Source organism: Rhinolophus sinicus, chromosome 3, assembly GCF_057876585.1.
Source record: "Rhinolophus sinicus isolate RSI-liver-muscle chromosome 3, RSI-T2T, whole genome shotgun sequence".
Lineage (NCBI taxonomy): Eukaryota > Metazoa > Chordata > Mammalia > Chiroptera > Rhinolophidae > Rhinolophus > Rhinolophus sinicus.
This window is the reverse complement of record NC_142503.1, coordinates 139,446,597-139,459,154: the sequence shown is the minus strand read 5'-3', so window position 1 is coordinate 139,459,154 and position 12,558 is coordinate 139,446,597. Positions and strand designations below refer to the sequence as shown.

At 34.8% G+C, this 12,558-nt stretch overlaps 1 protein-coding gene across 2 annotated transcripts in view; it reads left to right on the top strand.

The window, feature by feature from the left end:
* Positions 1 to 12,558, top strand: part of UBR1 (ubiquitin protein ligase E3 component n-recognin 1) — a 102,060-nt gene that overhangs the window by 36,300 nt on the left and 53,202 nt on the right. For both annotated transcript variants that reach the window (XM_019725388.3, XM_019725387.3), the window contains exons 11-16: positions 128 to 226; positions 1,147 to 1,304; positions 6,900 to 6,999; positions 7,500 to 7,628; positions 10,295 to 10,475; positions 12,465 to 12,526. In XM_019725388.3, the coding sequence (XP_019580947.3) occupies positions 128 to 226; positions 1,147 to 1,304; positions 6,900 to 6,999; positions 7,500 to 7,628; positions 10,295 to 10,475; positions 12,465 to 12,526 (729 nt within the window). The remainder of the gene's footprint in view (positions 1 to 127; positions 227 to 1,146; positions 1,305 to 6,899; positions 7,000 to 7,499; positions 7,629 to 10,294; positions 10,476 to 12,464; positions 12,527 to 12,558) is intronic.

The following is a 12,558-nucleotide window of genomic DNA, read 5'->3' as shown; positions in this document are numbered from 1 at the left end:
AGGAATTGTAATACTTGTCGTCTTATGCATAGAAATAAACTTGATGCAAGCTGTTAAAACTGGGATTTTAAAAGTTTTCAGTAGTTGTTTATAATTGATTCCCCACCTACTTATTATGTCTTTTCAGTATTATAAACAGCTGCAGAAAGAATACATCAGTGATGATCATGACAGAAGTATCTCTATAACGGCACTCTCTGTTCAAATGTTTACTGTTCCTACTCTGGTATGTGTGAATAATTTCTTTGCAATCTTTCTAAGTATAACTTATTTTGCTTTTTAAGAATTTTGCTTCGTGTTGAGTCAAAACAATGTCAGAATCACTGTGTTGGGTTAATTCCATTTGGAAAATTGAATAATATTTAAGTGCTATCTGCATGTGAATAATCCATTCGTGGTACCTGTGGAGTGGAGTGATGGCACTGCCTTTGTCCTAAAGTCCCGATGCCTGTAGGGGAAGTCCAGATCTGGTTTCAGTTTCTAGAGTATCTTAGGAGCAGTGCCTTTGCGATACCAAAATAATGTTTTTGCTATTTTTTTCTTTAGTTCCTGTTTTTGTGTGTGGGGCGGGGGGGGTTGGGGGTGGGAAGATTAAGATGAAACAAAGCAGAAAGAGAATAGACTGTCAAGCATTTGTGTGAGATATAGTGCTGCATAGGCCCGGGAGGAAAGCGGAGGATTCCGTGTCCTTTTTGTACTTGTCCTGTTTCTTCTGGACAGTTTGGCTAAGTATTTCTCCTTTCCTGTTTCAAAGTCCAGAGAAAAGGCTGGGGAAGAGACATCGGTCTGGAAGTGAGGGGGAGGTGCCAGAATATACAATAATGTGATAGATGCATGAAGTGTATCTGTGTATGTTCTACTTTTGCTCATATGCTTACCAATGGTAAACATTATATAGATACCCTATATAATAGGTTTGGGGTGTCTGTGCAGACAGGTGTTTTCTAGTCACTGAGGAGTAGGGAATTTTTACTTTTAGAAAATAACTTCTCAGAAATTGCTGTTCTGTGAGACTAAGGACTGTGTTTGACGCTCAGTAAACATATTAAAAATGACTTACTGACCAACTAAGTGAATGAATATATGTATTTAGTCCATACTATAATAAGTTAGTACTAAAGATAATATTCTTGAAATATTCTGCAGGCTCGACATCTTATTGAAGAGCAGAATGTTATTTCTGTCATTACTGAAACTCTGCTAGAAGTTTTGCCGGAGTACTTGGATAGGAACAACAAATTCAACTTCCAGGGTTATAGCCAGGACAAATTGGGAAGAGTATATGCTGTAATATGTGATCTAAAGTAAGTTGTTTGAGTCAAAAGGTGAGGGTACCTATTAAACACAGTGTGCTTATTTGTTCTGTCTTATAAATAAACCTCTGATCTTTTTGGTTATCTAGGATTCTTTTTATAATGATAAGAAGTACAAAGAACTGTTACTATCTCACATCAGTCAGTGTTTTAAATGAAAGCTTCTTATAGAGTTAAAACCAGGTTAATAAAGAAGGCACTGAGAGGGGCCTGTCACAGAAACGTGGGGTCCCTTGGGGTTACTAAATGAATCTCCATCATAATTACTATGCCTTCCGCTCACTTCTACTCATGCACTTTGGTTCCATTCCTCTTGTATAGTCTCTTTGTGCATAGTTTCAGATGATCTGGTTGATGTGAATTTCTTTTTAACTCTCTTTTTCATACATATAATCAAGTTATTGATATTCATCAGTGTTGTCTTATGTTTTTCTGCCTGAAGGGAATGGAGACTTTCATTTTAAACTAAAGTGGGAATCACATGATAGATCACATTTGGGATTGTTCGACCTAAAAGGAAATAAATTTCCACTTATTTTAGAAATAGATGGTGAATATTATAAGGGCTATGATATCAACTCTTCAATAAATCATATAAACTTTAAAAAACTTTTAAGAATATATTAAGACAAAATATATTTCATTTAGTTTGCTATTTAAAATAAAGAGCTCCAAGGTATATATGATACTTATTTCTAGTCCCTAGGGGGGAAAAGTCAATTTAATTTTGTCCACTTCATCTAGTGACCATGTAGCGTATAGAGAGGTGGAAACAAATAGGCTTCCAAACCAACCTAGAAATAGTTTAGTCTATTTAAAAAATGCTTTTGGGAAATTTCTGGAAGTATGCATTGGGTCCTTGATATTTGAGGAAAATGTGTCCAAACCTTTTCATATACCGCAAATTCTAAATTTGATTATGACATATAAATCTTTGAAATTCATCAAATTGTTATCACATCTTCAGTACAAGTAGAGATGGTGGATGAATTCATTTAGTGAGTCACCATTTAGCCAGTGTGATTCATAAATTATGCATAAATTACATGTTATGCAAAACAAACAAACCAAAAAAATAAACAAAAACTCCAAATGGCAGTACTTAAAATTATCAGTGTTAAATCAGTGTATTTATCATTTTTTTGGCTGTACAGGAAAAATCTCTTTACTATGGCTCTCATTATTGTGAATTATTCTTATAACTCAGTTTTTTTTTTTTAATATCCATAGAAGTGATGCATAATCACATCATTGTTTTATTTTAATTTATGGATCTCTGACTATAGTTATTATTCACTATATGGTGAATAATTTAGAGTCAGCACATCCCTAGTTATGCGGTGTGATCAAAAAATATGGTGAATGTTTAAATTTTAAGAACTTTATTACAGTGAAAGACACATTGCCATTAATCCCCCACAGAAAACTCCCCCTTGTTTCGAACACACTTATCCCACTGTTCTCGTCACTTTCTGAAGCAGTTCTGGAAGTCCTCTTTCGTGAGTGTCTTTAGTTGCACTGTCATGGCTGCCTTGATATCCAGAATTAATTTAAAATATTTACCTTTCATGGTCACTTTGACTTTGGGGAAGGGCCAGAAGTCGCATGGTGCCAGATCCAGTGAATAAGGTGGATGAGAACGCAGTGTAATGTTTTTAGTTGACAGAAATTGCTGTACCAGAAGCAATGTGTGACATGGAGCTTTTCCATGTGGGTGAATGCTGCTGCCGAGTGCCATCCAATAGAAAGGCAGGGATCTTCAATATGGGTAGTGGCGTGTCGAATTTTAGTAACAGTGTGTGACAAGTTTCAACTTGTTCGGTGCAGTTGAGTGTGAGCTGCGGTTGAGAGAAGATGTGTTTTAAAGTGTGCAGTAAATCGTCCTCCATCTTGACAAAATGCTCTGTGTCACACATCACTTCTGGTATATGGCAATTTCGTTCAAATAAAAACATTACGGTGTGTCCTCATCCACCTTATTTACCGGATCTGGCACTGTGCGACTTCTGGCTCTTCCCCAAAGTCAAAATGATTCAGGATATCGAGACAGCCATGACAGTGCAACTAAAGACACGACAGAGGACTTCCAGAACTGCTTCAGAAAGTGGCAAGAACAATGGGATAAGTGTGTTCAAAATGGGGAGTTTTCTGCGGGGTAATGCGTCTTTTACTGTAATAATTTTTTTTAATTTGAACATTTACTGTATTGTATGATCACACCTGGTACTTACCTATGTGGTAAAACTTGAGAGATTCTGGTGGGATGCTTATGAATTCTCTCCTACATTCTTACCTGAATAGAGATATTTCTAATGACAAGGAAAAGGGAAAATTCACATATTTTGAGCACCTGTTCAACAGATACTGTGCTTGGCTTCTCATGTAATTCACTCTCACAAGGGTCCTATGTTATTTATTAGTAATTGCTATGTGCTAAGGAGCTTTACTTACTTCACCTTATTTTATTCTTGCAACATTGTCATAAAGTCTGTGATATAATCTTTATTTGTAGATTATAATTACTTACCTAGGTTACACAGCTGGTAAGTGGAAGAACTTGAATTTGAACCTACCATTATTTATCTGTAAAACACATACCTTTTACTACATCATGTAGCCTCGCAGAATGTAAACAACAAAACCTCTGAAACCTAGCCTAAAACACCAATCAGATATGACCCTTCATTTAACAAATAATTATTGAGAGCCATTTTCTCAGTCATTCACTATAGAAATTTTGCAGTCATATCTTGTTTTTACTTTCTCCATTATATAATATTTATTCATTCACCACTTCTTCCTGAAACCTGGCTTTTAAATAGGTTAGAAAAAACTACAAATACTTAATGTCTTTTGTTTCCAGAATAAAGTCTGAATTCTTCCAGAACTTGTGCTCTCTGTAATCTCATCACATATGCTATTTATCTGACTGAAGCTCAGCATGGAATAAGTTTGTTAGTACAAGCAGAAGCTCTGTTCACGTCTGCCTCAGGAAATTTTCATTCTCTCAAAGCAGTGCGTTCCTTTTTGTGTATCCCCTTCCAATTGTTAAAAGTTTCTATTTTATATTGAACTGTCTTTTTGTAACTTTGCATCTAAAACCACAGGGTTCCAGGCTTCCCTTTGTCCATTCAGAACAACTTCAATTCTCATTTAACTTGAAGACAGCAGGCATATCTGCCAAAGTCTTCACTGGGTTTAAGTTGCATTAGTTTCTTTAACTGTTCTCATTTCATATTTAAAACTTCTTTAATCATTGTCCTTCGCTACTGAACCTGTTTTAGTTGAATGTATACGACTATCACTTATGGTCTCTGCCAAAAAATGAACACAGAGGTCTGAGGTCTGCCTAGTAGAAGGAAGGTGTTATTGCCTCCCTCATTCTAAGTACTATACCTCCATTAATTTAGTTTCATTTGTTACTCACTCTGTGGAAGGTATTTGTTGGGATACTTTGTTTCTCAGTTGCTAATTCACTGTGGAAATGAAACTTAGAAAAGAGATCCAATCGAACCTTGGTTCTATTAAATGAATATTACCCTTTTATTACTCTAACCTATTTCTTCCTATTTCTGAAAAGGCTTTCAAAACAAATCACCTGCCCTTACTCTACCACCCTGTCCTTGCTTTTTTTCCCCTCTCCACTGCTTTTGCCACCTATTTTTATGTACAGATCCCCTTTCCTTCCCTTTCTTACACTTTCCTTTCTTCCTATCCCTTACATCCCTTTACTTGCTAAGTCTGCTGCAGTGATCACTCATGAACTATTTGAGGTCACTAGAAACTAGAAATGTAAATTCTCTATATCAGTGCTTCTCCAATTTTAGTATGAATGCAAATCGTTTTGGGAGCTTGTTGAAACGCAGGTTATTGTTCAGTAGGTCTGACTAGAGTCTAAGTAAGATTCTGCCTTTCTAAAGAGCATGCAGGTAATACTGAGGCTCAGTGTGCTCTAGAAAGCTATTGAACTTTGATGCCATTTGTTCCTGGTGACGGATTTTAAATTTTAGTCTTTTTTGCCTTTATTTTAAAAGAAAGATTTAGAAGGTAATTAGTGTATTTCAAAGTTATTCCTTTGGTAAGGTCTTGATGATTGTGTTTTTAATGTATTTTCAACATATTAGTGGATATCTACAGAAAGGGGAAAATTAAAGTACAATCTCTACTATCTTTACAAATAAAAATTTTTTTCTATCTTTGTTGCCTTGTCTTTATGTTCCTGCATTACTTCCTTCATTATTTAAGTATGTATGTATGTATGTATGTATGTATGTATGTATGTATGTATTTAGTGCTTAACATTGGTTGCAGTATGTAGTATACATATCTGTTTTCCCCACTACACTTTGAACCTCAAGGGCAAAGTGTCTTATTTTGCATGTATGTTCCCAATACCTGATATTTAACAGGAATTGATTTGGATTGACTGAGTGCAAAATAATTTTTAGTGATTGTTAGTGATTCCTTCCTGAGAAGTCATTTCATGATAAACGTTGTTCCCGTTGAATATGAAACCTGTCATTGTTTTTACAGCCAAAAGAAATATTCGTCTTGTAAATTTTAGGCTAAAATGGGTCTGTTCATTTCTTGAAACAAATACAGAAGGTGCCAAAAAAATGTATACACATTTTAAGAAAGGAAAAAACAATTATAATAGTCAGCATATTCCGATAACAAAAGATGAATACAGGTCATGTTTGACTTCTTCAATTACAACAGATGCTCAAAGTGGTTACCAGCAGCATCCAGACACTTCTGCTTATGGTGAACTACTGCTTGAGCATAAATAATATCTCTTAAATGTGTATGCATTTTTTTGGCACCCCTGGTATATTCTGATGTGCAAGCCAAGATGAAATAGGTACTTACATCTTTCTTCTGGGTTCTGGGTTTCAAAAACCTAAAAGTAGGAAATCTGTTCCAAATCTCCTGATTTTTTTCCCCCTGCATCAGTAGTATATCTGTTATGCTGACATCAGGTAGCAGGAATGAATAGCTCTGAAAAACCAGTGCACATGTTTACAAAGATTTACAAATCTCTAGTCATTGTACACTGAGAAGCAACAACAAAAGTGTTGAATCCACTTAGAACAAACTACTGTATGTGTTGCAAATTTGCTGTACTTCTCATGACTGCATGCCTTTGGGGGAAAAGCATGTAATTTAAGTGTACAATATTTTACAAAATATTCTGAAATAGTTTGCACAAATAGCATACATCCTGCATATGCAGTTTTGACATGTATTTTGAGGCTGAAGGGATTCCAACTGGCCCTTTGTGTGAAGGGTATGAATAGTCCTAGAAAATCTGTACTATGGTTATCCAACTGTGACAGGCTAAATTGCTTCTAGGGTCACTTAATCAAACTAACTTCTGAGTGGAGAAGTCAGTCTTAGCTTTGACATCTGCCTCTTGTAGAGGATTCACATTTTGCTGGTATAATTCTAACTCTACCAGAGCTTCTAATTATCGTAAGAAATTGGAATCCATAATTTTGATGTATCAACATTGTTTATAGCCATGAGAACCTTAAAATTATCTCAAAATAGGGAAGTGAAATATTTCTTTGTCTCTTAAAATTATAGGTATATCCTGATCAGCAAGCCCACGGTATGGACAGAAAGATTAAGAATGCAGTTTCTTGAAGGTTTTCGATCTTTTTTGAAGATTCTTACCTGTATGCAGGTATGACATAGTTATTCGGTACATCAGTAAGATAAATTTAACCCCAATCTTTAATTTTTTTTAGCACATTGTGGTTTTTATTTGAGGAAGGATATATCTAGCAAAGTAGAAATAAAATTTAAATACTACCTCACTGATCCTGCTTTAATCGTTCTATATGCCTTAGTTGACTACTGCTGTTACTATTAATGTTCTTAATTGCTAACCCTGTGATACTGTAGTAAGCATTTCACACGCGTTCTCTCTCGAACTTCATAGCAATCTTATGAGGTAGTTATTATTGTCTGCTGTTTTATATACAAGGGAATTAAAGTTTAGAAATAATTTGACCAGGGTCACACAGAAAGTGACAGAGCTGGTATTTTAACTCATGGATTCTAATGTAACAGCCATGTTAGAAAGCTATGCATATATGAATGTGAATCCTGACAATTTTATATTGTGCCAGTAAAAGCAAAGAAAAAGCGCATATGTGTATGTCAACTACTCTTTTCTTGCAGGGAATGGAAGAAATCAGAAGACAGGTTGGGCAACACATAGAAGTGGATCCTGACTGGGAGGCTGCCATAGCTATACAGATGCAATTAAAGAATATTTTACTCATGTTTCAAGAGTGGTGCGCTTGTGATGTAAGTAAAATTGTTAGTCGGAGCAGTACTTTTTAAAGTGCTCTAATGGAACTTCTTTAATGTAATGTTTTATTATTTAAGTAGTTTCTTATATATTTGAATTTGTCTTATTAAATTTAGGAGGAAAATTTAGTTTTTCACACTTAATTAGAAAATGTACTCCATGGTTGTTTCATTTACCTTTGGGAGTAATGGGGTTTAAAGAATACAGCAATACACATTTATTTATTTATTTCCTTGGACATGAATATAAATGTGAAAATTAGGACCACATAGACTTTTAAATATTCCAACAATGGAGAGGGGTGGATATTTATTCAATCATTAATGCTTTGTTATGTGTGTTAAACCATTAACAAAATTAATTTCAAAATATAGAACTAATGCATTTTGTTAAATAATTCTGGACCATAACCCTCTTTAAACACACAATCCTACCCCAGATTCTCTTTTGGGAATATGACCTAATTTATTTCTATTCTGAGAAAATTGACATTATCTGAGTCAAATTCTTTCATCTTCTCCAGTTTCTCTCTACCTCTCACCATTGTCTTTTCACTGACTAAGTTTCTCTGTATCTTGACTATTGGTTTCTTTCTTTCTAAAACTAACGTCTAGGCGCTTTGTCCCAACCTATATTCCTGCTTCCTGGAGTTTGCTTCCTCAGTTGTCTCCTCTGGTATTTCCCATTCTTTCATTCATTTGCCTAGAAAGATACAGGACTCCCTTATCCTTGAAAATAACAAGAATAAAAGTCCCCTTGCTTGTTTTTACTACCTCTGTGAACTGTATTCTATCTCTCTTTTTTCCTTTTCTCTGTGCCACCACTAGCAGTTGGTCACAGGTTCAGAGTGGCAGTCATACAGACACAAAAGACCTTAGTGTGGCACAGTAACTTTATATAGCAATGAGGACAGGAAGTACTGTCCAGCAACTAGGCACAGCACGCGTTTTATAGCTCCCCTCACTCTTATGGAAGGCACATATAATTGTTGGAGGTGGGTCAAAATGTCTGTTGTTCATCTTGACATCTGCCAAACCTTCTAAAGTCATCTACATTTACCATTGTCACTCTAGCTTCTAAAAGCTCTTGAGTGTCTGGCTTCTGCCCTTCCCAATTGACAGGAACTGATTTTTGAAAAAATTTCAAAGGATCTATTAATATTTAGTAACTAAATTCAGAGGTCTTTTCTAAGTTCCCATCTTCCTTTAAATGTCTGTAGCATTGTATTCTGTTGAGTACCTTAACCTTTTTGAAACTTCCTTTCCCTCTGATTTTCACAAACCTACATTATCCTAATATTTCTGTTATGACTACCCATTTCAATCAGTGATTGCCTTCCCCCCGCCCCCAATTCCTTCTGCCTACTAAGTGAGACATTCCCCAGTATTCTCTTCTCTTTCTTACAGACCTTTTATTTCTACCACCTCAATTAAAACTTCATAGGGATGGCCGGTTAGCTCAGTTGGTTACAGAGTGGTGCTAATAACACCAAGATTGCTGGTTCGATCCCCACATGGGCCGCTGTGAGCTGCACCCTCCTTAAAAACAAAACAAAACAGAACTTCATAGAGATGACTCTCCCAAGCTATAGTGCCATTTCTGTTTGTGTGGTAGACACTCCTGCGTAGATTTAACACTTATATTTCAAACTCAATATATTAAATTGATTTGTCATAATTTCCTTCTACTTCCAACTGTATTTCCTCTTCTTGACTGCCTTGGTTTTATTAATGACCCTAAGATTCATACATTCATCCATACAGGAAATCTCAGAGCCACTGCATTCTGTGTGTTGCATGTTAACAGATTTTTGACAGGAAAAAAGTTCTGTGTTCATGTAAGATTGGAAAATACTAGATTGAACAAAATCAAACAGGATTTTTTTAAGACACTGAACTTCTCAAATCCTTTAATTAATGTGCTAATTTCTAAAAGGGACTGTCCCAAAATTTATTTGACCGTAGCATTCTTTTTCCAAGATATAATCAGTATGAGAAACATTATCTTAAAAAGTGACCTTTGACTCCTCTCTCCTTGCCATACTCATCCAGATTTGAATCTTCCTTATCCTAAATTTCTGTAATAATCCTAACTTATTTCCTGTGGGTTCATTCTTTTTTGCCCTGACTAACCCCTTCATACTTCAGATGTATTTACATGCCAGTGCGAAGGCATATTTCCAGTTTAATTGCTCATTAATTCCATCCATAAACCTTTTGATTTATTTATCCACTGCCTGAAAAGGAGGTCTACTTCCCCTTATTTCTCTGTTTGTTCTATCTCTCTATTTACAGTGCCACTGTTTCCTCATTTTTCCCCAATACTTAGTTCTGCATATTTTTTAGACCCCACTTATAAGCTGCTTTCACAAATATGTCTTCCCAATTGTTTGTGATTCTTTTTTGTGCCCTCCTTCGTTACTTAGTTTCTACCATTTATGTGGTAGTCATAATGCTTAACTTTGAGTGTGTGTGTGTGTGTGTGTGTGTGTGTGTGTGTGTGTGTGTGATAGTCTGATATATCTTACTGGTTTGCAGATCCTGTGGAGGTTGCCCTAGTATTACATAGAACAATTTTGTGCTTATATTTAGTAAATATCTATTGAATGATGTGGTAAAGCAGATAATTTGTCAATTAATTTGCATCTTTATTTTCCTTTTAGGAAGAACTCTTACTAGTGGCTTATAAGGAATGTCACAAAGCTGTGATGAGGTGTAGTACAGGTTTTATGTCTAGTTGCAAAACAGTAGTACAATTGTGTGGTCATACTTTGGAAACTAAGTCTTACAAAGTATCTGAGGATCTTGTAAGCATACATCTGCCACTCTCTAGGACTCTTGCTGGTGAGTATTTGTTTTGTGCATGTTTCTATTAGCTTTGTTTTGTAGCTATTCAGAGTAGTAGAATTACTTCTATTTTTGTTCTGTGTTCAGTACATATAGACATACTCAGATCAGATACTGTAATTAAAAGCTATCACTGTCACTGTCCTTCAAAGAGCTGTACCAGAACTACTAAGGATGCTTGTTTACTTGGACCTTTTGTTTGTTATCTTGGTCAACTAATGGATCCTTATAGTATATACTTAAAGATTAACTTGGTAACTCATCTCCCATCCAAACTTAAATATAGTAAAATATCGTTGCTGGTTTTTCTACCTGATTGCACCAGTGTGTTGTATGTGTTGCTGTTTCTTTCACAACTACAAGAAAAAAAAATCATAGATTTTCTTTAATTATTCTTTGATTTCCATTTCCATGTAAATTAGCCTTGTTAGGTTTTTTTTATAAACAACTTCATGGAAATATATATATATATATATATATATATATATATATATTCATATATACATGGTAAAATATATTTAACATAAAATTTACCATTTTCATAATTTTAAGTGTACAGTTCTGTGGCATTAAGTACATTATTTGTTGTGGAGCATCACCAATATCCATCTCCAGAATTATTTTCATCTTCCCAAACTGAAATTCTGTACCTATTCAACATAACTCCTCATTCCCCACTCCCGGTGGTCCCTGGAACCACCATTCTACTTTCTGTCTTTATGACTTGACTACTCTAGGTACCTCATGTAAGTGAGATCATACACGTAGCCCTTTATAACTGGCTTATTTCATTTAGCATAATGTCCTCGGAGTTTATATGGTAGCATGTGTCAGAATTTTCTTCCTTTTTAAAGCTGAGTAATACTCCATAATATGTGTATACCACATTTTGTTTATCCCATTTATCTTCCAATGGATGCTTCTATTGTTTCCACCTTTTGGTTATTATGAATAATGTTGGTATGAACATGAGTGCACGAATATCTGTTTGAGTCCTTGTATTCAATTGGGGGTATATACCCATAAATGGAATTGCTGGATTTTAAGGTAATTCTCCTTATTTAATTTTTTGAGGAACCTGCCATATTGTTTTTCATAGTAGCTATACCATTTTATATTCCTATCAGCAATGCACAAGGATTCTAATTTCTCCACATCCTCATCAACATTTGTTATTTTCTTTTTTTTTAATAGCCATCCTAATGAATGTGAAATGTTGTGGTTTTGATTTGCATTTCCCTACTGATTTGTGATATTGAGCATCTTTTCCTGTGCTTATTGGCTTTAGAGAAGTCTATTCAAGTCCTTGGTCTATTTTTTAATCAGATTTATTTTGTTGTTGTTGAATTGGAGTTCTTTATATATATTTTTATTAGATACATGATTTACAAATATTTTCTCCGATTCTATGGGTTGTCTTTTCACACTGTTGATAGTGTCCTTTGATGCACAAGTTTTTAATTTTGATGTAGTCTAATTTATTTTTTCTTTGGTGACCTGTGCTTTCAGTGTCATATCCAAGAAATTATTGCCAAATCCAATGTCATGAAGCCTTTTCCCTATGTTTTCTTCTGAGAGTTTTATAATTTGAGCTCCTATGTTTAGGTCTTTGATTAATTTTCAGTTAATTTTTGTATGTGGTGTAATTGACATGTGATTGTATGTTGCTTCTATTTTTATAAAAAGAAATACTTAGGTAAGTTTTCACTTCTTTTGATGCTTGGTTAAGAGCAGAATGAGCATATTTTGAGAGACAGCGTGTTATTTTTATGTAATGTATAAAAGCACACTTTGCATGATGTAGGATCTTAAATATGTTAGTACCACTGTGTTTTGAGATTAGAAATCAAAAGTTTGCATTCTAAGGTGTCATTTCTAAACTTAGTAAATGTAAATTTAAATCTCATAAGTTTCCAAACGTGATGAATTAACTAGGAAACAAATTAACTGGGATTGTTTTCTCATTTTTCTTTTTTTACCCTTTAGGTCTTCATGTGCGTTTAAGCAGGCTGGGTGCTGTTTCAAGACTGCATGAATTTGTGCCTTTTGTAAGTGACTCTATTAACTTTGATTTGCTTAT